Source organism: Setaria viridis, chromosome 2, assembly GCF_005286985.2.
Source record: "Setaria viridis chromosome 2, Setaria_viridis_v4.0, whole genome shotgun sequence".
Lineage (NCBI taxonomy): Eukaryota > Viridiplantae > Streptophyta > Magnoliopsida > Poales > Poaceae > Setaria > Setaria viridis.
This window is the reverse complement of record NC_048264.2, coordinates 39,412,056-39,437,435: the sequence shown is the minus strand read 5'-3', so window position 1 is coordinate 39,437,435 and position 25,380 is coordinate 39,412,056. Positions and strand designations below refer to the sequence as shown.

Genomic DNA, 25,380 nt, shown 5'->3' with positions numbered 1-25,380 from the left:
ACAAACTGACATCGCCCGCGCTCCCGGGGTTTCTGCAGTCGCGTCCGGCTGCCCCCTCGCCGCCGCCCCCGACTCTCCTGTCGCCGCTGGGCCCGCCCGAGCCCGACTCCTCCGCCCGGCGAAGCACCGGGGGGCCAGGCGCGGGGCACTCCCCTCTGCAACCGCCGAGAAGCCGGCGGGATGGATGATGCGGCGCTTCTCGCTGGAGCAGGGGTCCCCGCCGCCGCGGTGCCCCCTGCGGCGGTGGCCGGAGCCGCCGTGATGGGCGTCTTCAAGTACAATTTCGGTGAGTGCACCTCGGGCTATGCATGCCCCCTCTGCTCTGCTTTTCTTGATCGGTCGCCGGGTGGTTACTGACTGGTGGATGCTGGGATTTGGAGATCTAATGCTCGGTGTTCTTTGTGTCAGCTGCGCAGTTCCTCTCGAGGATTATCCCATTCGTGTTCAACATCTGGTTCGTGCGCCAGCTCGGCGCAGACGACGGCGCAGTGTCGGTATGGAACTCTCCTCTGCTCTGTTCGTCCTTTTATACCCACTGTAATGGGGTTACGATTTCCGTTGCCTCCGGAAGCAGTGCTTGCGTTTGGGGATCCTCGTGATGTGAAGTTATTTTTACAGTTTGATAGTGGAATTTCTTCTTCAGGTTTCAACCCACAGTGTTAGTTCTCATGTGGACCTTAGAATTTGGTGCACACGCTGTCTGAATTTCAGGCTCCCTTTGTGGCTGGGTAGGGGTAGCGTTTTATTCTCAAACATAGATTCTTTGGATTTTGTTGATGATCTAGTTCAGGAATGGATACATTGTAGTTTTGTCCTCATGGTGACTGTGTGGGGTCTATTAAAATTTAAAAATGGTTAGACATTATCATGATTTGCTTGGGTGGTTTAAGGTAAGCTATGCTGTTTTCTTCATGGAGTTACCAAGAATAACAATGATTCAAAACACCTAGAATGTCATGGCAACATACTCATTACTCAACCAATAGCTCTTCTATATTCATGGATGCTTCTGTTTATTTATATTACCTAATAGAAATATTCAATTATTTACTTGTTGTTTTGGCAGGCATTCGCATTGCAGCTTCCTCTATTTATGAACTGCATCTTATTTTTAAGCCGGGAGGGGTTTCGGCGTGCATGCTTGCGTAATGATTCCCAGAGGTATTAAGATGAATCTATATATGGAGTTCAGGAATCGATTTAGGCCCAATTGTGAGGCTCATCTATTTATGTTCAACTGTGTGGCATACCTATTTATTGTGATTAAGCAACAGTACGGTAATTATGCTTCAAGATGTTTCACTTGTCACAACCACTTAATACTAACGCAATACATAGTATGGACAAATTGGTATGGACATCAGATTGTTACTCCTATTTGATGTGATGCCTTTTCTATTGCTTATGTGAAACATTTGCACTCTGTTTGGAATCTAGATGGGGAGAGTATGAAAAAGAAAGCTCAAATGAATAATTCTCTTGTTTGTTAGTGTTATATAGGAGAGAAATGAATCTCTTGTTTGTTAGTGTTATTTAGGAGTGAAGAAAAACGGAAACTAGATAAAGCAATCATAGAAATTGAGCCCTTTGTCATTTTAGAAGTTTCAGAGAATGGTAAATGGAGAAAAGTGGATTGTGTTAAAAGGGATGCTAACATCATAATTTAAATAGGATCCAACAAAAAAATCCCTAGTTATATTTTAATCTTCACTACTCATTAAATCTTGTTTTTCTTATAGTATCTAAAATGGTAAGTTTATCTTTATGTTACAGTGATGTGTTGACGGATGAAGCGATACTAAAGGTAGCTTGGATGGTAGTTCCATTTGCCATTGTAATTACTTCTATTGGTAGCATATTTGTGCTAAGTGTAAAGAAATTGAAGCTATCTGACCCCTATGCGAAAGCTGTATTGATCATCGGTAAGTCATCTTGCATGCACTAAATTTATCTTATAAGCTGTTGTGTTCACCTTTTCTGTATTCATGCTAAGCATAATAATTGATCTTTGATATTCCTTTGAGAATAAAATCTCATGCCAATGAACCTGTTCCTTAGTTGTATCAACTGGGACAAATTAATAGGCTGAAGGCATAATCAGCATCTAGAATCTAATTGTTTGATGGTTCTATTAGCTCTGCACACTTGCTAGCAGAAGATAGATATTCTTTCAAGGAAATAATGGCTTTGATGTGCCTTCTTCCAGAGGTTGCAGCATGTCATGATAAGAGAGTGTAATATGGTAGCTGATGAACTTGCTAATTTCGCTAAGCATATGGTGCACCGTGTAGTCTGGAGGGACCAGACACTCATTTGTGTTAGGGAGCTACTCAGCTGTGGTTGTAATCACTCTACCAGCCTACCCCAAGCTCTCTTTCAAAACCAAAAAGAAAAAAGAAATATTTTTAGCTAAGCATCTCCTCCTAGATATATTTCAAGGGCTGGATCTCTGTCCTAGAGGCTAGAGGCCTTGCATCAAAGATTCCAGCACATTTTACGATTACCATCAAGATGCATCAAGGTTGTGGGGGATATGAATCACTTATTCAGTTAATGTAAAGTGAGATTAGTAGAAATCATTGAGCCGGCAGTTTAACGTTGCCCCAGCCTGTTTTCCTGCTTGTTCGACAGATCAAAAGAGGGAACCTGATACTGACTCCTACTTGTTAGCCATCTACTTAGACTTCTGCAGTTTCAGGAATTGATATGTGAAAAGGATTAAACATGCATGAAGCTCAAAAAGGTTTGAGGACAGATAGTGCATGAAAACCAATTGCCCTTTCACTTTACATGCTGTTACACCTTGTCTTCTTACACTTTCATATGTTAAGAGCTGACATATTTTTTTTAAATGGCAGGATTTGCTTGTATTCTAGAGTTACTGGCCGAACCATTGTATATTATTTCCCAGAAAAAGAAGTACTATAACATAAGAGTGTACGCTGAGCCGGCAGCTACACTCTTCCGTTGTTTAACAACTTTCATCCTTGTAAAAGGACATATTAAAGTGGTAATAGTCATGAGTCATTTACTTTATTGAATATCTATTGTATTTAGTTGCCTAATTTAATCTTGTTTTTTTAGTTAAAATTTAATGTTATTTTGAACTACCTTAAGCTCATCTTCGAAAAATAATGATTCTTTTCTTATTGTTTTCATTGATCAATACATCACTAAAATAATAATTTATTTTCTCGCAGCACAAGCTGGTTCTCATTTCTTTGTCCCAGGTTGTCTATGGGGCCTTCATTTTCTTTGGATATTGTTCATATTTTCTTATATTTACTGATATGAAAATTTCTGATCTCCTTCCATTAAGGTTAGTCTCAATCTGTATTTGCATTTTTTTTATATCTTTAGGTTTGATTTCTCATGAGTCCAGCTTATTGATGCTAAATTATTGTCAGGTTATCGAACCTGATGGACTACGATAAACAGTTATTGCACATGTGCATGTTGTTTACAGGCCAGACTTTCAGGAAACTGATCCTCCAAGAAGGCGAGAAATTTGTCCTTGTGTCATTTGATACTCCATACAACCAGGCTGCATATGGTCTTGTGGATAAATTAGGCAAGTGTGCCCACAATATTCTTTTTCATTTACTTTTGTTTGCTAGAATTATAATGGATTGAACATATCTATTGATTTTATTTTCTTTTTTCAGGGAGTCTGGTTGTTCGGATAGTTTTCCTGCCATTTGAGGAGAGTTCATATACTACATTTGCCCGATTGGCAGGTTCTTTCTTGTACTCCTGAATTTTCATGAAGGCTATGTTATTATTTTACCTCTAGCATTTGGCCTTGCACTCACATTATTGGAATGGGCTATGATCTGGAGAAGGCCCTATATAAAGATTTGCCTACTAAGCATCTGGATGATATAAACAAAATTTACTGGGAGTCTACTATTATGATATCTTTTGCTTTATATTTACCTGTACGACCTTTATCCACAGGAGAAACTCCCCTAAATATATCCAATCTTGAAGGTTCTTTGCTTGGGGCTCTAAAGCTTATTATGCTAATAGGTACATATTTTGACACTGCTATGTTTGTATTTCCAGCATTAATCTACTCGCGCCCCTTACCTTGTGTAAGAATCAATCAATTGGATCGCTTGCGTTCTTTTTAAAAATGTTCTTTTAGTTATCGACTTCATTGTCCTTGTTTCCTTTGAGAACTCCACAATCAGTGAACTTATTCTCTAAATGTGCAGGTTTGGTGATCATTTCATTTGGTCCAAGTTATTCATATACCCTTCTAAAACTACTCTATGGGGACAGACACAGTGATAGAGAAGCCCCAGTTATTCTTCGTTACTATTGTTTTTATATCATCAGCTTAGCAATGAATGGTTTGTATTCATTACATCCACTTTATGATTATTTCATGTTTATATTATATATTGATAAAGTTAATTAATGATTGTATATTTCTTTTTTTTCACCGTCGTACAGTTGATAGTTGCCTTTACTTATGTTGAATCGTGTCTTAGTTTTAATGCATATAGCACAGTAGATAGACAACAGTTTAATGACCTAGTTGGTCCTGCTCGATATGATAACTATTACTGGGTTACATAAATGTGATTACGAATGTGTAACTTAGTTTATTATATGCATTTATACAGTTGAGATCCGGGTGATCTTATCATAAATTATCATGGAATGCTAGTTCGTGGTTCCAGAGCAGATGAAATATGCTGATTATGTTCATCTGTGCTTTCAGGCACATCTGAAGCTTTTCTTCATGCTGTTGCAAATGAAAACCAGCTTAAGCAGTCAAATGATATGCTGCTTCTTTTCTCGGTGATTTACATAATTCTGAATGTTGTTCTGATTAAATCTGCTGGAGCTCTTGGGTTAATTGCTGCTAATTCCATCAGTATCCTTTGACTAATGACAACAGTATAGCATTCTAATTTTTCTTGAATGCATTTTTCCTTGATCAACTTCATTTGGGCCTTGACTGTCTGTAAAGATATGTTGCTACGAATCACATATTCTGCAATGTTTATCAAAAACTATTTCAAGGTATAGTGTTGTTCATATTTCACATTGTGATCTCTCTACGTTCTCTTCTTTAACAGAAGTTAATACCAGATGACATTGTTTCCAGGGCTCATTCTCCTTCCGGCGCTGCGTGCCAGCAGGATGGGGCATTTTACTCATTTCTGCTGTAACCACAGTTTTCTCTGAGAGGGTGTTCTTGAACAGAACACGGTTTAAGCAGACCGTTCCCATTCACATAGCAATTGGCATCATGTGCCTGAGCATTTAGTCATTTGAGATGTAAGCACCAGATCATCACAGAACTATATCGTTCGCTCTATTTTACCTGTGATAATCATTCTAACGTGCCCTGTTTGAACAGATACCGTGGCGAGAAGCAGTTCTTGAGGCAGATCTTTGGAACACTGAAGCATCATGACAAAAGTCAATAATTCTATACCGCTCTTCCCATAAGACGCACGCAGCACTTTTCATACACGTAGACTGTCTTGACATAATGAGAACTGTAGTATAGTGGTTGTGTAAGTTGATGGTGCGTATTTTAGCAGTTTGGTTTATAGACAACAGAGGAGGATTAGTCAGTGGGTTAGATAGGCAACATATCTTTATCTTTTCTTTAAATCAGTTAGGTCTATTCTTTTGCTAGGAAAGAAAGTTTGTAATATAGTCAACCAGACGGCTCAAACAGGTTTGAGGGAACGCAGAAATATATGCGCGCTCGCTGTAACTTTACCTGTGATAATTATTGTAACTCGTTTTGCACATTTCGGCCCCAAGTAATTAGTGATCTGGATCTCAGCAGGAGCCGAAGGACTCTTTGGTGCTGCTTCTGTAGGGCACCTGTTGTCGGCCACGCACTGACATGGGCCGTCTCTTTCTCGGTCCTGTGGCGCGTCAATTGCTTACAGTTCACAATTGGACCCGTTTTATTCATTTTCTTCTACCGTTCTGGTTGTTCTCGTTGTTTTTGTTCTGGTTTCAGTATTTGCATAGGTTTTGTACCAATGGCTGTTGGCTGATGTTTACTGCTTACTGCAACGACGGGACTGCTCTCTTGCTTCGAGCAAAGAAAAGAAAAGGTTCATCAAAAGCGTGTTTGCTAGGTGGACCGTTCACCGTTGGGCGTCCAAGCACTTTGCGTGGACATGGATTTGGTGTCACGCTGGTTCAAGCTGCACTGCACGTGATATAGTCATGTAAAGGTAGCACGAGGAGAAAAAAGATGGGATATTTATCATTGAGCCATCGCTCGACCTAGAGATCACGATTACCGACCCGCAACATTTAGTTTGAGGTGACTTGGGACGTACTTCTATCGATGACTGTGGTGTCAATTCTTAAGCTTTGTCCCTGAACTGTAGATGTCGACTGAAGTTGTTCCTCAGCTCGAGGACAAAAGCTTATATCAATTTTTTTGATAAAAGGAAAAGAGATTTCAGTTCATCTTGAGAGAAGGACATCTTGTTTCATTTCCTAGAGGGGAAAAGTCAAATAGGCCAAGGAGGATGTTTGTTTGGATCTCACCCAAAAGTTAAAATGGGTTTATCAAATGCTAATTAATGGGCCAGATGGAGGAAACCATACGGTCTCAATTCAACCAACTTGCCCCGTCACGGAAAGTGGGCCATATCCGTCCTACTTCCTTCCTCCTTCCCTCTCGAGCTCGCCCAAAATCACGTCGCTCGGTCCGATCTACGAGTCAATCTGCTTAAATCCCACGCTAATGGGCTGGTGGCCTAGTCTATCAGCAAGGAATCCATCCGGGGCCTCGATTCGTTCTACTTGCCCCCAGCCCAGCAGCTGGAACCCATCCGACCCTCGATTCGTTCTGCTTGCTCCTCCCTCACGGAAACTGGCCCTTCCATCCTATGCTTCTTTCCGATCGGACTAGGCCGAAACCGCGTCTTTCGGCCCGATCTGCTAATCAAACCTCTGCCGCGCAATCCCCCAAACCAAACCTCTGCTCTCGCCTTCCTCCTCTGCTCGATCCGTCCATCCACGTCAGGATGATCACGCCCTCTCCGTCGCCGTCCCTGCGTCCGTCCAGCGCCCCCAGCTCGTCCGCCTCCGACACCACGGCCACCGTGGTCGCCGCGCGGGACGAGGAGATGCGTCCCGCGCCAAGGCCGACCACGGCGGGGAAGACCGTGCGACTCATCCGCCGGAGCCTCTTGCCGTAGATGGAGCGCCAGGCCCAGGCTGCCTTGCACGGATACTAGCTGCCGCTCGATTCTGTTTGAAGCGTTGCCTGTTTGTTCATGAGTAGTCTCTGTTTTTGTTTGATTAGCTCAAGGATTTTGGATCGTGTCTCAAGTCTCAAGCGACCATGCGTTATCGGGGCAACAAAGTTCCCAGCATGGTTGGTGTAAATTCTCTTAACTTCTGATGATTTATATGTACTATATGTTCGAATGATTATTTGTAAACGTTCTTGCTGACATCATTAGCTGGTTAATTTGATCGAGCTCTTGTTATGTTCTTCTTGCTTCCCGATTATCTCAAACATGCGACTAGGCAGTTGGAGGTGTCGGTAGCACTTCCTTTTGATCACCTAAGTTGAGTCGTGCTGCTGCTGCAGGCAGTCAGGAATCAGTCAATTTCTCAGTTTGCTGAAAGTATCTGAAATTATTCAATTAGCAAGCCATCTCTCAAATATTTCGGCTATTTGATCCAATACTTCCGCCCTTGCCAAGGGAAAGAGCTGGTTACTGCTGTGGAATTGTTGGTACTATACCCCAATTTTTTCTTTTTTTGAAGTAAATTGCTGTACCCCAATTAACAACACGGTGCTTTTGCTATTTCCGCATAAAAACACATCCACCTTTAGTTGTGTGATTCTGAGATTCAGAGAAGAGTAAATTCCACTGGCTGATAGCAATGTGATCACGATCTCTCTCTGTTCAAATTATCCACATCCCCTTCTTGCTTTTGCAAATGGATCCCATTTTTAACATATACAGAATTTGTTTGGTCAATTTTCTCCCCTTCTTGCTGATCATAGTCACCTCAAATATTGTTATGTCATTTTTGCATTGGGCGGTGGGAGGTACGCTGGGGATTTATCATGTGCTGAGCTTCTGCTACTATTGACCAAGCACTAGTTAGTAGTTACCGCTTCAGTCGATAGATCAAACTGCTATCACTATTTTAGATCAATCAAGACTCAAGAGTTGGCTACTGCTGTTGCTGCAATTTAGAACGGAGGGAGTATAATCGAATTCTGCTGTTGCTGCAATCACTTAAGGTCTCTGCAATATTGCCGAGAGGAGGAGCCAGACCCTGTCAAATTTTGCGGTGCATTGTGAAATTCAGAAAATAACAATTTCTACTGTCTGCTAGTGGCGTCATGCCCAGCATTTGATCAAGGTTCCACAGTTTTCTTACATAAGTAAACTGCAGTTGCATAAAAAAAAAGATTTTAACCTGCACTCAAGTGTTTTGGAGGCGCAAAAATCAACGGATTTGGAAGACGTTCATTTTACTCAAGTTTGATGCCGGTCTAATTGTCTTTGTAACGTAACCTACTATGTTTTCGAAAAAAAATGTGGCTTACTTTTACGAAAGATTTGTCAACTAAAGATTGCCGTTGGTTTAACCTGATAAAATTCATGCCTTTCCAGGCAGTGCGATTGTGTGATCCCCAAAAGGAAAGAAGAGCGAGGAAAATCATTAATGGGCTACAGCCCAGCCAAACGGCCTGGAAAACCATCTGGCCTTAATTTGATCAACTTGACCGTCACGGAAAATAGCCCATCCATCCTACTTCGGATCGGACTCGACCAACACCGCGTCGCTCGGCCCGATCTGCGAAATCACCTGCTTAAATCCTACACGCTCCCCTCGCGCGAAATCCCCACGCCCAACCTCTGCCCTCTCTCGCCTTCCTCCTCTGCTCGATCCCATCCATCCACCCACAGCTCTGCGCCCTTGCCTCCCTCGCACCCGCGCTTCTTCGATCCAATGGTGATGCCGCATCGCCCCTCCTCCTCCGGCATGCAGAGCATCCGCCGGGAGCTCCAGCGCCGGAGGCCCAAGCCCTTGGCGCCCAAGAGCTCGGTCGCCATGAAGTCCTCCGCGCCGCCGCCGCCGTGTGAGAGTGCTCGCTACACGAGCCGGGAACCACGCCCTCGTCCCCCGAGCGAGAAGATCCCGTCGTCGTTCGCCGCCCAGTCCCGATGCCGCGCCGGCACCGACGCGCCGCAGCCTCGGCCACACGCTTCGCCGTGCCCACCCGTCGCCTCTCGCCCGACGCCGCCGTCTTGGTCCGCCGTCTCTTCGGCTCCCGGCGCCGCCGCGCATCTGAGGCCCGGCACGGCGGTAGGTGTCCGCACGAGGACCACGACGCTCAAGACGGGGGAGGCTCTCGTGCTCTGGCTCAAAGCGATGGTCGTGTCGCCCACCCAGGAAGGCTACGAGATCGTCTACGACGGCAACTGGCCGCCCAGCGACCCCTACGGCACCGTCCACGTCCCGCGCCGACACGTCCGGATGATGAACCCGTCGCCGACGACCCCTCCGCCACCTCCGTCCTTCGCCGCCATCCCGTGCGCCTCGGCCACCACCGCCGCCGTGCCCGCCGCGCAGAAGAAAGAGACGCAGCCCGCGCCGAGGCCGACCAGGGCGGGGAAGAGCCTGCGCCTCATCCGCCGCAGCCTCTTGCCGGAGATGGAGCGCCAGGCCCGGGCTGACTCGCATGGATACTACTAGCTGCTGCTTGATTCTGCTGGATGCGTTGCTTGTTGGTTCAGTTCATGAATAATCTCTGTTTTTGTTTGATTAGTTCATGAATTTATTTCAAGTCTGTAGCGATCACGTGTTATTGGCTGAAGAAAATTGCCAACATGGTCTGTGTAAATCATTTCCTTGTGGAGATTCATATGTATGTCGACGATCCTTTGTAAACATTCCGCTGAAACTGAAATCATTAGCCGCTTAATCTGTTCGAGCCATTATCATCACAGTTATCTCAAATATCACTATCATGTGATGTATTTATGATGCAATATTGCTTAGTTGATTTTTTTTTTGTGGTAAGCTTAGTTGATATCAACTAGATTGATAGATTTGCTTTTTTTCTGAAATCGAATTGTGCTGCAATCAGTTAATCGTGTCTGCAATATTACTGCTGCCTGATCCAATACTTCAGCTCTCGCCAGGAGAAAAAGACAGCCTCAGCCAACTTTCACCGTGCATTGTGAAATTCAGAGAAGAATATTCTGTCTGCTACTGTCTACTTTCACCGTGCATCGTGAAATTGAGAGAAGAATAACTTCTACTGTCTGCTACTGCCACCTTCTGATCGTGCCCAGCATTTGACCCAAGTTCAACACTTTTCTTACATGAGTAAACTGCAAGCCAAATTGGTAGGCTGGGGGAATGTTGATCTCAAGAACACTGAAACGGGGATGCAGCCAAATTGGTAGGCTGGGGGAATGTTGATCTCAAGAACACTGAAACGGGGATGCAGCCAAATTGGTAGGCTAATTGGGCTAGTGGCCTAAATTACTTCCAGCCCAACAGCTGGAAACCATCCGGCCCCAATCCACTATACTTGCCCCTCACGGCAGGCAACTGGCCTACTTCCGATCGGACTCGGCCGAAACCGCGTCTTTCGGCCCGATCTGCTAATCAAACCTCCGCCGCGCCATCCCCAAACCAAACCTCTCTGCTCTGCTCGATTCCACAGCCCTGCGCTCTCATCTTCCTCCCACCGCCTCCGATTGTCCTCCTCCGCTCCTCGATCCGGTCCACCCCGCTCCTCTCCGATCCCATGGTGATGCCGCATCGCTCCTCCTCCTCCGGCATGCAGAGCATCCGCCGGGAGCTCCAGCGCAGGAGGCCCAAGCACTTGGCGCCCAAGAGCTCGGTCGCCATGAAGCCCTCCGCGCCGCCGCCTCCGCGTGAGAGTGCTCGCTGCACGGGCCGGGAGCCACGCCCTCTTCCACCACGCCTGGAGGTTTCATCGTCCACCGCCTCAAAGTCCCCACCAGGCTCCGCCGCCACCCACGCGCCGCGGCCTCGCCGTCGCTCTTCGCCGCGCCCCACCGTCTTCTCTCCCTCCACGCCGCTGCCGGCGTCTTCCGCCCCATCCTCGGGCGGTTCCGCGTGCCTGTCCACCCTCGGCGCCGACGAGCATCTGAGGCCCGGGACGGAGGTTGGTGTCCGCACGAGGACCACGACGCTAAAGACTGGGGAGGCTCTCGTGCTCTGGCTCCGAGCGATGATCGTGTCCCCCATCCACGGAGGGTACGAGGTCGTCTACGACGGAAACTGGCCGCCCGGCGATCCCTACGGCACCGTCCAGGTCCCGCGCCGACACATCAGGATGATCAAGCCCTCGCCGCCGCCCACGACTCCGCCGCCGTCCCTGCCTCCGTTCAGCGCCTCCGCCACCACCGCCACCGTGGCCGCCGCGCGGAAGAAGGAGATGCGTCCCCAGCCGAGGCCGACCACGGCGGGGAAGAGCCTGCGCCTCATCCGCCGCGGCCTCTTGCCGGAGATGGAACGCCAGGCCCGGGCTGACTTGCATGGATACTAGCTGCTGCTTGCTTGATTCCGCTGGACGCCTTGCTTGTTGCCTTGTTGGTTCATGAACAGTCTGATTTTGTTTGATTAGTTCATGAATTATCTCGAGTCTGAAGCGATCGTGTGTTAACTGTCAGGAGAAAATTGCTACCATGGTGTAGAACTGTAGATCCTTTTCTTTTTGGTGATTCTTATGTATGATCGAATTGATCAGTCAGATTTATGTGTATGTAACATCCAAAACATGTGAGCTGCACCTTTTAGCATTGGTTCTGTTTTGCTGCTTATTTCTTGCAATCAATCAGAGTTGAACGTAGTTCATGTCTTAATTAAGGAACCTGTCATTATCACAGTTCGCTTGAAATATATGAGTTCTTCGTTTAATGATCCCTTTTGATCCAATACCTCAGTTCTTGCCAAGAGAAAGAGCTGCTTCCTACTGTTAATTTTATTGCGAAGGCCCAGGAGTACTGGACGCAAACCGACAACAAGAATTTGATTCATAGAGAGTCGTCAATTTTTGTCGTGAAAATAAATGCCAAAGTAGAAAATAAATGCCGTTTCTTCGCATGGCTACTGTTGCAGCTCAGGTTACCAACCTCTGATCGTATAATCAGACGAGGAGGTCAAGCCCAACCAATCTGTACGCTTTGCCACACCAGAGAAGAATCCATACTGCACATGATCGTATAAATGTTCCTATGCAACTTAACTCTGGCAGAAGATTGCACAGTGGAGCAATTTCACACTCCCTGCAAATGGCCATCGAACAACTGCAAACTGGTGGGCTTCTATGGTTCAGGCAGGGGGATCTTCCAGGGAACTGCACTTACAGGTACTCATCTACACACGCCTGGAACCTATGGAAGGAACGCTGCCGTCGGGTCTTCGACAATAAAGCACTGAACTCAGGACAACTACTTAACATCATCAAACAGGACATCATCGCCTATCGGGTTGCTAACTCTAATGTGGCTGCAAACGACACAGGCAATTGAGGCCGTCCATGTAAAGTGCACTTGATCCTCTCTGGATTCATGATGCTATTAGAGTTGTTGATTTTCTTTCAGTAGTTTTGCTTTTCTTCTAGTTCACCCTGGTAAACTGCCAGGAATGTACATAACACCATGCTTCTCTGGATTTCAGGGCTTAGTGTGCCTGCTAGGTTCCCTTCATTTGATCCAAGCACCGTAGATTCTTCTTTTTTTTTTAAACAAAACTGGCAGGATTATGCCAGACTTGTACTGGTAAAGAAGAAGCCCTGTAGGTTCTTCTTTTTAGTTGGGTTCAATGGAATGGCAAGGACGCAAGGTTTATGCGCAGGCTTTGTGAATGCTATGAGCAGATTTAATTTATAATTCGTAAATGGAAATGGCAGCCCTTTCAGATAGAAACATCGATTCAGTTTCCCCCAACATCAATAAACAGACGACCTTAAAAAAACAATAAACAGACTCAAATTTGATATTCTCCTGGCTGCTATTACGTGTACTTTCTGAATGCATACGACGGTGTACTTTGCTTGCTAATATGTATGTATTGTACCCTTCCGAAGCCAAAAGGTTCTTTAATGTTCCGTTAAAAAAAAGTCGTTCAATACGTGCTCAACTCAAGAATGGATCGTGACCTTTTTATAAGCTGATGAAAAAAAGCTCCATTTTCTAGAGGAATTGAGGTCTGCGGGGGGAAGGGTTTAGAGTTTAGACTGCCCCGGGCGAATGTTGAGAGAAAATTCAAATGGGATGATCTCAAAATGGAAATATCTAGGGCCAGATGACCAGATGGATCGATCCACCAGCCCAACAGCAGTTGGAAACCATCAGGCCTTAATCCATTAAACTTGCCACTCACGGAAACTGGCCCATCCATCGACTTCCGATCGGACTCGTCCAATACCTCATCCGCCGCAGCCTCTTGCCGGAGATGGAGCGCCAGGCCCGGGCTGACTCGCATGGATACTAGTAGCTGCTGCTTGATTCTGCTGGATGCGTTGCTTGTTGGTTCAGTTCATGAATAGTCTCTGTTTTTGTTTGATTAGTTCATGAATTTATTTCAAGTCTGTAGCGATCACGTGTAATTGGCAGAACAAAATGGCCAGCATGGTGTGTGTAAATCATTTCCTTCTGGGGATTCATATGTAGTATGTCGACGATCCTTTGTAAACATTGCCGCTGAAATCATTAGTCGCTTAATCTATTCGAGCCACTGTCGTGTTCCTCTTGCTTGTTACTCCATGAGAAGCGCATTTTGAGATGCATTAAGTGAGACTTGCCATCTCTTGACTCTTGAGTATCTCAAATGTGACTATCATGAGATGCATTTTGCATAAGGCAGTGGGATTGTGGGAAGTGGCGGCGGTGGGGATTTATCATGCAATATCACGGAGTTGATATCACTTCAGTCACTGCGCATAGGCAGACCAGTCCAATTCTTGCAGAGAACATCCTCTTTCTCATGTTAGCCGGCCTGCAGTATAGCCCTCCTTGAGATTTCGCAGCGCTTCACGGATGTAGTCATCGCCTTGGTTCGAGTACTTCAGGCATACAAGCCGCTGCGCGACCTGGTACGCCATCCGAAGAGACTGGAACTCCTCGCAGTTGGCATCCATCCTTGTCATTTCCTGCAAAAGGGCAAATACAAAAAATTTACCTGGTCAATAAGAGTCCAGAGATCACCACCCCCCAGGTGAAGGAAACAGGCAATATTGGTAAATTGTGCAAATGTGAGATAGAAATGGGTGCCATAGAAATATGACACATAGGTGAAGTATTGATTTTCAGCAGCTGCTACATCCTATAATAGCAATAGCATAACCCCAAAAGATGATGCCGTAGCCTTATTATAGCAATAAGTAGGTACCAGGTTACCTGCTCTGTGATCTGTGAAGTGATGCTCGTCGCGGCGTCAATCACTGAAGCAGGGAGACCGGCCACCCTGGCCAGCAGAAGCCCATAGTGTGGTACCTCTCTGACGCCATCCTTCAGGCGGAACTGATGCAGTGGTTGATACAGTGTAAATGTTACAGACATGAAGAACCGAATTCCTGAAATTGTCAGGGTTGGGTACAGACCTTGAAATCCAAGCGATCATTTCTCAAGTCGACTTCGAAATGGAGGATATTCACATTTGGATACATCGTTGCAAGTTCTGACAAGCTCTCCATGTGTGTGGCAAAAACAGTGTATCTGCATGGGTATACGGCATTACTAAGGAAGGATAATACTATACATCACTTTCCACCAAATAATGGTATTATTTTCGTAATTAAATAAAACATCTACTTACAACTTTGAGTCCATCACAGAAAAACTACATCATGGATTCTGAATTTGTGATGCAGAGGACCAACATTATGGAAAAACAGCATGACCATTAGCATCAGGCATGACAAAGTACCATGGCTTGGTGCTACTTCTGATATGTAACCACTACAATATTAATAACTAGTTCAACAAAAAACTATTATCTGAATCCGCAGTGCATAGCCTAGGCTAACAAGAAGCTGAAAAAATGGGCATTCATTGTGTACCAGACCATCAGTAGCTGTAAGCAGCCTAGAGGTTGATTAATAAGGGCTACTAGTTCTTACGCTTTGACAGAAAGAAGGTGTTCACAGCAGCTCCATGCAATTGCCAACCCATCAGCGGAAGATGTTGCCCTTCCAAGCTCATCCACAACAATCAAGCTCCTGTAAGTTCGTGGTCATGAGACAAAAACAAGAGATTAAAAAAATACCGAATTTCAATCTTCAGCAGTGTGGTAGAAATACTTTGAAGAAGCATTCTGCATGATGAAAGCTGTTTCTTTCATTTCTGTCATAAACTGCAAAGACAAATTATGGTAATTAGATACACCAATAATAATATTGGTTTCAGAAAATCTTAAGGTGCTGGATAAACAAATGGAAGCTGCTATGTACCTAAGAAATCTGTGCACTCACTTGTTTTGAAAAATAAATGAATCAGACACTTTGCACAATCAATTAGGTTGACAAGAATAATTCTGCTGCTGCAGACTACTAATGATCGACAAACACACTATGGCCTACTGATGAATAATCTAACCTCCTTGAAGAAACTGTAAATGTCAATTGCTTTGTCAAATAGTCCTATATAACCCGGTACAACTAGGAAGCAGACTGCAATTGATAAATACGAACAAACTTGTGTACTGAACTTACGACATCTGAGCTTTTGTTGCATTTCCAGTTTGATGCTCCAACCAACCAAAAAGCATAAGGACTATTTAAGAATTTAAGAAAGGCGGAGAAACTGCATATGGTTTAACAACAATAATTGTCTTCAGTTGCCCATGTTTGATAATTTTAAGATTTTAAGCTAACACATGTTAACTGTTAAGCATATCAAGGACCATATAGCCCATGATGACTCTATATATCCATCATCCCATATGGACAGTGCCTTCTCAATTCCTCAAGGTTAGTAACAACACATAGATGTCATAGGTGAGGAAAGAAAAGCAAAGAATTTTAAACAATTATCAGGGCCCAATATCATGGAAATACCATAGAAGTTAACCGTTCATGCATAGTTGTTCTGTTTGATCTAATTACTGTACTGTTCAGGTATTTCTAGAGTAATTCTGTAACTCAATGAATAGTTTGTATAATAAGGCACAACGAATAAAGTTGAAGAGATCAGGCTTATCCTTGTCTGGGAATTACAAGTTTAGAACAGCCTTTTCAAAAACATACCGTACTTGAGTTGTTTTCAACATTATCCCCATTGCCAATCCGCGTGAATATGCGATCAACCACTCTTAATGATGCAAACTGAGCTGGAACATAACAGCCAATTTGTGCAAGAATGACAATTAAACATATCTGATGGAGATATGTGCTTTTGCCACTCCTGCAACAGTAAACAATCCAGAGATTAGATGAACTTCCACAGATAAATAAATAGCCGGCAACACCAACTTTGATACAATATTATGTTACTCACATATTTGGCCCCATGACAAGAACCATATTGGATGCTTCAGAGAGAAATGTATTGTTAGGCTGTATGACAAACAACACATAGGCCGTGGACATTTTAATCAGCAAGATTATCATAATGAAATGATTTCGAAGTAAATATGGAGAAATCAACAAAAAAAAGTAACTTACAACAAAATCAGTATGCAAAGTCTCCAGAATAGGATGTCGTCCAGCATTGATTGCCATTGGGCCATCATCTGCTTAATTAGAAACAAAAAAACAAAAATCATGAACAGCCAGAGATGGATTCCTAGAGCACTACAATGAAAGAACTCACACTTGCAGTAGTTCCTTCTTTTCTCCATCTATATTAATCTCAGGAATATCCATTTCAAAATATCCGTCCAGGGTTTAACTGACAATGTTTTATTGTGATTCTTCCTGTTATGCCCCTCATAATATCCAGGTAACACATACTCAATTTTATTGTCTCAGCAAACTTGTAATTCAAAGTGTGCAACTAAAGCATGAATGCATGTATAGAGCATTTAACTTTGTTATTTCTGCATGTTCCACGTGTGCAGGAGTGATTGCTTTCTCTTGCATTGATAAGTTAGTTCTGTGTGGGTGTGTTGGGTGTGTTCTTTTTGTACTTTTGTTTCTCTTCTTAATGGAATGACATGCAGCTCTCCTGCGTGTTCAAGAAAATAACACGTAGCATGGTCTACTCAACATAATTCCACTTGGTTATGGATTTTTCCTTGGTCCATTCCATTTGCAATGGTGTGCATGAACTAATATAGCGAAATGGAGGGAGTAGCAAAATACATGACTAGGAACTAAATTGCCCACCTGTGAACTCCGGTCTTGTGTAGCGATCAACAGGCTTTGTAGATATTGTATGAGCAAAAGAGTTTACAATCATGTCCAATAGACACAATACTTCAGCGAGCAATGTAAGGATACCAATGTCTTCTCTGATCTTGTCAATAAGACCTGAAAATGATAAACACAAGACTCAGGCAGTTTAAAGATTTCTATAGACGCTTGCGTGGTAGATGAAATGTAGAATTGCATGAGTACTCCATGACCACAAGATTCTTTTTTTAAACAAATGTTAGGATACTAGAATTTAATTTGCATGGAAATTTTCATCAGGCAAATTACAAACATTGCATTCAAGGTTGTAGATTCAGGTGTTCATTTGCACGATTTGCAACTTTGATGGGCAAAAGGCATCACTGCGAAACTGGAAGCACGGGAACAAAAAAGGAAATCAAGTATTGCCATGCACCCTCCTGCACTAGCTAACTGCTTCTACTTACATGGAGGATGCCATCAACATGCCTCTCTGTGCAACAGAAATATATAGAACATGTTATATGGCACCTCACTTTTTAGGTAGAAGCTTAATTTTTTATTTTCCTCAGAAAAAGTAAGTTGTAAGTGGAAAATATACTTGACCAATACATTCATTTTTTTTTCATAACTACCCATATATTCTTGAAATCAAACCAGCAAAATGACAGAACCCCAATCAAGAAATAAATGAAATAAAAACAAACATCAATATTTATTGCTAGAGAAACCTTCCAAACAAAGTTCCGTGCGGAAGAAGCACTCAGCAGCAGCTGACTTGTTCCTAACATTTAGCTGCAAAATGGAATGCAAAATACTATCACAAAGCTATTCCAAGTATAGTCGTGGCTGTCAGGGTTATGCACCAACTGATAAAAGATAAGTGTATCTTCTTAAAAAAATGTATTAGTAATCACAAAGCCATACAGCTAAACAAGCACATCTAGCGGTTACAGTAATGTAAGAACAAAAAAATGGATAAAGTATATTGTCTACTTATGCACTCTTGACTAACATCTATCCTGCTGGAAATTTGACAATCAGCAAAATGAAATTCGTGGCCAAGGTTTGCAGTGTGGCAACAAATCATGTAATTACTAAGATGCCAAAGAATAGCACAGGGAAATTAACTTACAGAAGCAAGCTCCAAGCTTGAGCAGTGGACATTCTTCCCATGTCTAACAACCTGAGTATCAAGAATTCACAAATACTGGTTATCATATTACAGCTAACAAGCTGATTTTGTAAGATGATGCTCATATACCTGGATAAATTTATTAGGAAGCCTATCAGTAATGTCCTTCTGGGGTATAATGAAGTAAAATCCTTGCCTAATATTATAGGGTATCTTCAGAGTCGGCATATTATATTCTTCCCTGTACTTGTTGGCGAGGTTATGTATGGCTGCAATACAATATGTTAAGAATGTGAACAATAAAAAAGTGAGAATGGATGTATATAAGAAGCGCCACCTTCGCTGGTATCACAGAAAGATCGACGAGCAACATCAAGCAGCCCATCAACTCCTGCCTTAATAGCAAAACATTGCTGAGTGCAGGCTACAAATGGAGCCCTTGAATGAACCACATCCTCGTCAATGATATCTCCAATTCTAGGACCACAAAAGTTAAATAAGAACATTACTAAAGATCATGACTGTGTGGCAAAAATTATTAACAATGCCAAGGAATATAACTGTGGTCAGCAAGTACTGAAATACTGCCCTCCTGGCTAAGATATATAGATCTTAGACAACAACCTGATTTTAAGGATACAATGCGTAATCATTATTCTTGATGATATACAAACATAACTGCTTCTGCAAGGTGAAACAGGCAGAATTTGGAACAAATCAACAAACTATGGTAAATATCTTATTTCAAATTTAGTTTTATACCTTTGTTTAAACATTGAAACTTTTAGGAAACATAGCAAGATAGATTAGTGAAAATTATTTATGCCTTTTCATTTCCCATTGGAACTTCCTAAAAAAGGTTTCAGTGCAAAGTTACTCAGAAGGATATATAAAATTCTGAAGGGTGAGCAAGTTCTTATTTTACTATGTAATTTGCTTTTCATGGGTGTTCGAGGAAAAAAATTGCTTATCATGGTGCTACCGAATGATAGTCAGTGCATATTATGTGGATTAAAAAGATTATGCAACTTTCGCTTTGAAGCAGGAGGTCACAAAACTACCTCTTTCTCATATTTTCATATTTAGGGTTTTCACATACAGTCTGATAAATGTTGCGAAGGAGAAAACTCTTTGCTCCCTTCAAAACCTGAATGATGGAAGGGACACACATTAAACACATTGGCAATTATTTATATTTCCAGTGATTGTGCACATTTCTTTTTCCAGAAGCAAAATAAAATGGTTTATCAGACCTTGGAGAAGAATGGTATGGCGTCCAGAGCAGTCTTTAGAATAATAATATCAGAAATCAGCATCTGGCTCTTTCTACCATTGGCAGGCTTCAATACCTCATCCGTAACCGGTTTGGGCTTGAAGCAGAAATGACAGAGAACCTTATCTAGTGCATAGAAAGCAAAAGAGAGTTTTGCGACAGTGAGAATCACATTTATTCACAACGCAGTATAACAAAGGGAGGAGAGCAGTATATTAACCTGATTCTTTTGGAAACTTACGAAGACCTTGAGTCAATCCGAAAAACAGTTCCTCGTTGGTCACTAGCTCATCCTGGAAATAGTTTAACATTTTAAATTAGAAAACATATTGCTACTGTAACATATCATTGCACCCTTCTGGGTGTTAACTTAAATAAAAAACCAATACTTATGAGATCTCACATTTCGGTTAATTGCACAATCATACTAAAAAGCATGCACATGAAGATTATAGTACAGTTATGATTGAAGGAAACTCTGCAAGTACAAGTTAAGACTGTTTGCTCTATGGTTTTTAACAGGAACAAAACAGGCCTCGTACAGCTAGTACATTGCAATACCAGAACCTAGCAATAATAGAAAGTATTTGCATGCACAATTAATTTTGAACAAAAAAAGGATATTTCAATAAATAATGTTTTATATTTAACTTTGATTGCATGTACATTACTACATATATCATAGCATAATTTATCACATCTTTTTATATTTTTAGGAAATCTTTTAGTTTGTATGGAGTACCTACCATGTATAAACAAAGTTTGAAATACTCAACAGTCAATACTCATTTCTCTTCATGTCAAGACTCACAAACTTCAGCTACAGGCCGATGCAGATTATGTGACGGTATTGAAAGATGTTTACATGACAGGAGAGTATATCTGACGATTGTCTAGAAACCAAACTCAAGAAAAGGGGAAGCTGGTATGATTCAGACTTCAGAAATCTGAAATGTCTGAAGTGCATGCAGACATCCAACAGTTGTATCACAATTCAACTTAGCCCTCAGAGCACAGCGCTGCAAGTTAAATCCAATGGGACCAAGCACATCATTCACATTCCAATATCAACTTAATAAGGTACAAGATAAGAAGTATTCTAATATGCTTCACTGGTTTTAGATGTTAAGCAGTGTTGAACTGCAGGTATTCATTCGTAAATACATCATGAAAATACTTACCAAGCAGTCTAGACGAGCATTGATGGTCTGAATATCTTTCAATGGCTGTAATAAGTTGGCTCTCAGAAGTCTGGCCCTGGAATAAGTATGTCAAAGAGAATAGCTTAATGTGCTTAGAACTTAAATGTGCAACTAAAAGCAAAAAAAAACAGTGAATAGCTTATATTAGAATGATTTCATAAGGTAGAAATGGTTCTAGATTGAACATGATTTATCAGAAGACTATCAAGTGCCAGCAAGTGTAAGAGGGTGTAATTGGTGGTCTGAAGGCATACCCTCCTGTAGTCTTTGTAGTTTTCAACATCTGAAAGAGGCTTTTCTTTTTGTTGCTTGTGCCCCATAGTTCAGTATGGAGAGGATCAATAATCTCCAATGTTTGAACACTGCAGATTGCATACCAAACAGATAAAGCAATTCAAGTCTGGGACAAGTGTTTGAACATACTTGGTTAATGCTACTTTATGTCACTCAAAGGTGTATTATCTCGAAAGAATTACCTAGTTGAGTCAATGTTCATATGGTCGAATGACCCATTGAATGTAACCTGACAGTAAAGAGAGATTTTCAATAATGGCGAATATGGTTATAATAGATAGAAAAAGGAGAAGCAACTTTCAACTCCCAGTTTTCGTGGTTTAGTAGGACACAGGAGTAATGGACACATCGAAAGTTGTAGGAAACAAATAAGTCTTTGATGGTTGTGTGTTAGTTTAAGAGTTGTTTAAATGCAGTGAATCCACCAAAAAAGTGTCTGCTTAATTCTTCAAAAGACTGCTTCCTGAAGCAAAACTCAAGATCCCAACATGTACAGGATGCAATGAATGCATGGACTGACTACTCAGCAGTCACTAGAATAATCAGTTAGAAATCGAAACATCATAAAAGCTAAACATGATTTACAATTGCCATTTGCAAAAGGGATTCCATTTGGAGAGAACTTTCTGGAGACAATGCATATACAGAGACGAGGTCATCAAGTAGAGAACAAACAGTGCGCATCAAAATCCGCTTGTTCATAATGAATAAACTAATGATGAACCTGAAGGTGAAACAATCAAACAAACGCTTTACAGTAACAACTTCCTTCCTAAGAACTTACTGATAATGAGTGGTTGGTAATAAATACACCCCTTTCTGATTCTATCCTGTAACAAAATTTAAAGAAGTTTGGCATGAGATTCATGTGATAGTCGATAAACTTGTAATAGCAAATGAAGTGAATTCTAGAAAAGGAGATATCACCGAAATCAGAACACAAGCATAATTTTTATACAAAAAGAGATTCAAACTGAAAAAAGGTTGCTTCGCACAAACAGTAAAGCTTCACCTGCACAGATTAAAACCCCCTCCTAGTCCTGATTGGCTAAACATCCTTCTGTGAAGTTTCTCTTTCTGGTTTTTCTTCTTTTAACCTCAGTTTTTTTATCTATATAATAGACACCAAAGTATGGGTTTGCCCTACTGTATTTCACTCAAAAAAAAGAAGAAGGGAAGGATGGTACAACAGAAACCCAATGGAGAAATGCAATTCAGTTGGTAAGCAAATGGGCAATAGGGCCAGCTTCCCGTATAACATACTCAGCTCTCAATGTATTGAAAATCAAACCAAAAATTGGATCAACACCATCTAATTCGAACTTATACTAGGTCTACAGTTCCTGAGATGTCACCTCCTCAAAAAAACACATAGTTATCTATAACCACGATTAAAGATAAGGTGATAAGTACAGCTCTATGTTCAAAATTTCTAGATGAAGCCAAGTGGGAAGCTGATGGAGTTCAGAACTTGAATTTAGCCTTTTTTAAAGATCAATGAAGAATGAATATACAGGAACACCGTTAACTGGTTATAGTTAATATCAAATGGAGATGTTTAGAGATGAGTAGGTTTCCTGCATTATACATGGAACAGTACAAGCAGAATTCATGGGTTATTATGGTATTTCAACAACAAAGACCTTTTGTTTTATGAATTCCAACTCAGAACCAAATAAATGTTGTAAAACAGAAAATACCACTAAACGTAGAAGTGCATGTGCTTTCTAAAAATGAGTTGATTTCTCGTCAAGTTGCAGTAAGTTCTTATGCTCCAGGAAGGCAGTAACCATTTAAATAATTGGAAACAAGTCGTAATTGGCACTTGGCAGCATGGACACATATTGAAGCAATATTAAATTATATGCACAGGAGGTATATCACGGTAAATATACCCACAATTCCTTCAGAAGTTATTACTATTCCTGAACAGGGTAGAACCGTAAAAGTTGAGCCCTGATGTTGTCGTGATGTGTTGAGCACACATACCACCTAATTGTTGCAGAGGCAGCCGCAAGACAAAGATAATACTGCTTGCAGTAAGTGTCTAAACCAAGCGCAGATGGGTCTCTAGCTGAAAGATTTTTCACCATGACAGCACCCTTAAAAGAAGAGGGAACATACGATGTTAAGGGGAAGTTAGTCAGCTGACATTGGAAAGAAAGATGGTGAATTAGGGGGAACATATACCTTCGTATCATCAAAGCAACCACGTGCCATTGTGACCTATAAAATTATCTATGTTTAGACTAGAACAAAATTATTGTTCTGAAAAATATCAATGATGATTCCAACATTACCTTTTTGTTTGCTGGGTAATGTTTACCTACCAGCTCTGAAACTCCAACCATACCATCTGCTGCTGTTTTGTTTGGGGGCACAATGACAACCATGGGATCATAGAAATGAAGTAGTGTTTTTGTATTGTGGTATGAGCGACTTGTCTCAATATACTGAGATAGGTGCAGCGCAGCTGATCTCAAATCAAAGGCCGCAACGCCAACCTGTAACAGTATATCATATTTTATATCAATATAACATAATTGGTTTTCAGAAAAAGAATGACCAAATCATTGAAAGGATTACATTTTCCATGGTTTTACTCTATCTATGTAAAACTTTGCGTCCAATTTATTTTATTTATCGCGATATAACTCTTAACACATCAGCCAATTTGTGAGTGCATGTACTCAGAGAGACAACAGCACATGTCAACTGGAATATTAACAAGCCACAAAAGAATTTACATTTCCAAAACTGGCTCAATAAAGAATTGGTACAATAAAACATGGGGTGTACAAGTTCAGATGCCTTTTAAAAAAGCATAAACCTAGAATTCTGAATTTGTATTAACTAATAAACAGTAAAAGAAATGTAAAAGGGAATCATTATATCTAGGTATCATCCGTAGGTTAATGACTTATACACAATATTTTCCTAATGCCAGCTTTGTTGTTGATATTCCTCCTGCTGCTTCCTGCAACCCCCTCCTCTCTGCTCCACCTTCCCTCACTTTGTAGGCTTGTAGCACACAAGTTAGCATGCCATGTCATGATGTAAATAGGGTAAAAAGGGGGTGTTTAATGAAGGTTTTGTAATCCATTTTCAAAGCAAAGTTACTGTGGGCAAGGTCCTGTAGATTCTGCTTAAACGTAGTTAACGTGCTGCTGCCATCGTAATAAAATAATGGAATTGAGATTGTGCTCTGTACTAGAAAACAAAATAAACTCTCGGACAGCGGAAATCAGAATATGGGACTTAGTCAGTTTCACTGAACAACGCAACAGGAGGGTACTGAAGTTGTGCCCTCATCAACCGCTACATTTGTGTCAGACCATTTCGACTCTCTCAAACAGCTGGATCAGTGACTCAGTGAGGAAAAGCGCACACCGAGAGGCGAAGTGTCAATCCTAAAACCCCAAACCCTCGATGAGTAACTCGCGCAGCTGTTGAATGCGACGCTCGATCCGAACAAACAACTGCAACAATCCTACACGAACCGGTTCGAGAAAAACCCTACACGAACAAATTCGAGCAAGCAATCCAACCAAGTAGGCAAGCAGCGCACGTGGGCTCATCCCAACCCGTCCCAGGAAGTAATAACCGTTCTGGGGAAGGGGAACGAAACAGGAATCTCAAGAGAAATCAACTCAATTCGAGCGGATTGATCCAACAACCAGGGAAATGCGGAGGGGGTTTTAGAAATGCGGAGAGGGGTTTTAGAGCGTGGCTGACCTCCTTGGCGCGGTTCTCGATGAGGCCGATCACGAAGCTCGACCCCTCTCCGCCTCCTCCTCCTCCTCCGTGGCCTCCGCCTCCGTCGGCTCCAGCGGCGCCGTCCTTCATCTCCGCCGCGCTGAGCCGAGCACCGCAAGCGCTGCGCTCGCGAGTCGCGACTCCGCGAGTGTTAGCGCTGATGCCGCTTTTCACGGAATCATGGGGAGGTTTGTGCCGGAATGCAAGGCCCCTGCCCCGGGCAGCCGGGCGCTCCTATGCACATCAAGTGAAGACGGAAAGCGTAGACATCGCACGGCCCAAGGCCCAAGGCCCAAGCCCAAGGCCCACAACGAAAGCTTCGTTTCGTCTCCCCTATACATCAAGCCTCATCTTCTTCTTCCAGCACCCGCCGCCGCCGCTT

The 25,380-nt window shown here is 42.4% G+C and overlaps 2 protein-coding genes across 9 annotated transcripts; one reads left to right on the top strand and one right to left on the bottom strand.

Moving 5' to 3' along the window:
* LOC117845237 (uncharacterized) lies at positions 1-5,777 on the top strand. Of its 3 annotated transcripts, none has more exons than XM_034726203.2 (14): positions 3-286; positions 409-494; positions 1,067-1,161; positions 1,774-1,922; positions 2,859-3,010; positions 3,201-3,319; positions 3,408-3,571; positions 3,666-3,737; positions 3,958-4,029; positions 4,218-4,355; positions 4,730-4,885; positions 4,982-5,034; positions 5,120-5,292; positions 5,375-5,777. In XM_034726203.2, the coding sequence occupies exons 1-13, from the start codon at positions 181-183 to the stop codon at positions 5,279-5,281; spliced, it is 1,524 nt and encodes a 507-aa protein (XP_034582094.1). In that variant the 5' UTR covers positions 3-180; the 3' UTR covers positions 5,282-5,292; positions 5,375-5,777. The 3 variants fall into 3 exon arrangements, 2 of the variants coding, with proteins under 2 accessions (XP_034582094.1, XP_072147645.1); XM_072291544.1 differs by having other exon boundaries at positions 3,408-3,575; positions 3,670-3,737; XR_011897390.1 differs by lacking the exon at positions 4,982-5,034 and having other exon boundaries at positions 1-286; positions 3,408-3,575; positions 3,670-3,737; positions 5,104-5,292.
* Positions 5,778-13,641: 7,864 nt separating this feature from the next.
* On the bottom strand, positions 13,642-25,271 carry LOC117843835 (DNA mismatch repair protein MSH4). Of its 6 annotated transcripts, XM_034724556.2 has the most exons (25): positions 24,978-25,271; positions 23,543-23,746; positions 23,433-23,468; positions 23,232-23,344; positions 22,027-22,072; positions 21,425-21,471; positions 21,203-21,310; positions 20,928-21,003; positions 19,967-20,039; positions 19,727-19,872; positions 19,535-19,620; positions 19,098-19,157; positions 18,811-18,950; positions 18,603-18,742; positions 18,474-18,524; positions 18,070-18,133; positions 17,333-17,476; positions 16,670-16,737; positions 16,503-16,561; positions 16,253-16,409; positions 15,308-15,360; positions 15,128-15,226; positions 14,609-14,723; positions 14,406-14,528; positions 13,642-14,158 (listed from the first exon to the last, which is right to left on the bottom strand). In XM_034724556.2, exons 1-25 carry the CDS (start codon positions 25,086-25,088, stop codon positions 13,991-13,993), a joined length of 2,487 nt encoding a protein of 828 aa, XP_034580447.1. In that variant the 5' UTR covers positions 25,089-25,271; the 3' UTR covers positions 13,642-13,990. The 6 variants fall into 6 exon arrangements, 4 of the variants coding, with proteins under 4 accessions (XP_034580447.1, XP_034580448.1, XP_034580450.1 ...); XM_034724557.2 differs by lacking the exon at positions 19,098-19,157; XM_034724558.2 differs by lacking the exons at positions 13,642-14,158; positions 14,406-14,528 and adding an exon at positions 14,824-14,861.
* Between the last annotated feature and the right edge of the window lie 109 nt (positions 25,272-25,380).

Excerpts from the sequence above, each read along its gene's own strand:
- LOC117843835 (XM_034724556.2), bottom strand. The coding sequence starts at position 25,088 with ATGAAGGACGGCGCCGCTGGAGCCGACGGAGGCGGAGGCCACGGAGGA. Across the intron at positions 21,311-21,424 it reads ATGAACATTGACTCAACTAG|TGTTCAAACATTGGAGATTA; the intron begins GTAATTCTTTCG and ends TGCAATCTGCAG. Across the intron at positions 19,621-19,726 it reads CCATACCATTCTTCTCCAAG|GTTTTGAAGGGAGCAAAGAG; the intron begins GTCTGATAAACC and ends TCCATCATTCAG.
- LOC117845237 (XM_034726203.2), top strand. The coding sequence starts at position 181 with ATGGATGATGCGGCGCTTCTCGCTGGAGCAGGGGTCCCCGCCGCCGCG. Across the intron at positions 1,923-2,858 it reads GAAAGCTGTATTGATCATCG|GATTTGCTTGTATTCTAGAG; the intron begins GTAAGTCATCTT and ends TTTAAATGGCAG. Across the intron at positions 4,030-4,217 it reads AAAGCTTATTATGCTAATAG|GTTTGGTGATCATTTCATTT; the intron begins GTACATATTTTG and ends CTAAATGTGCAG.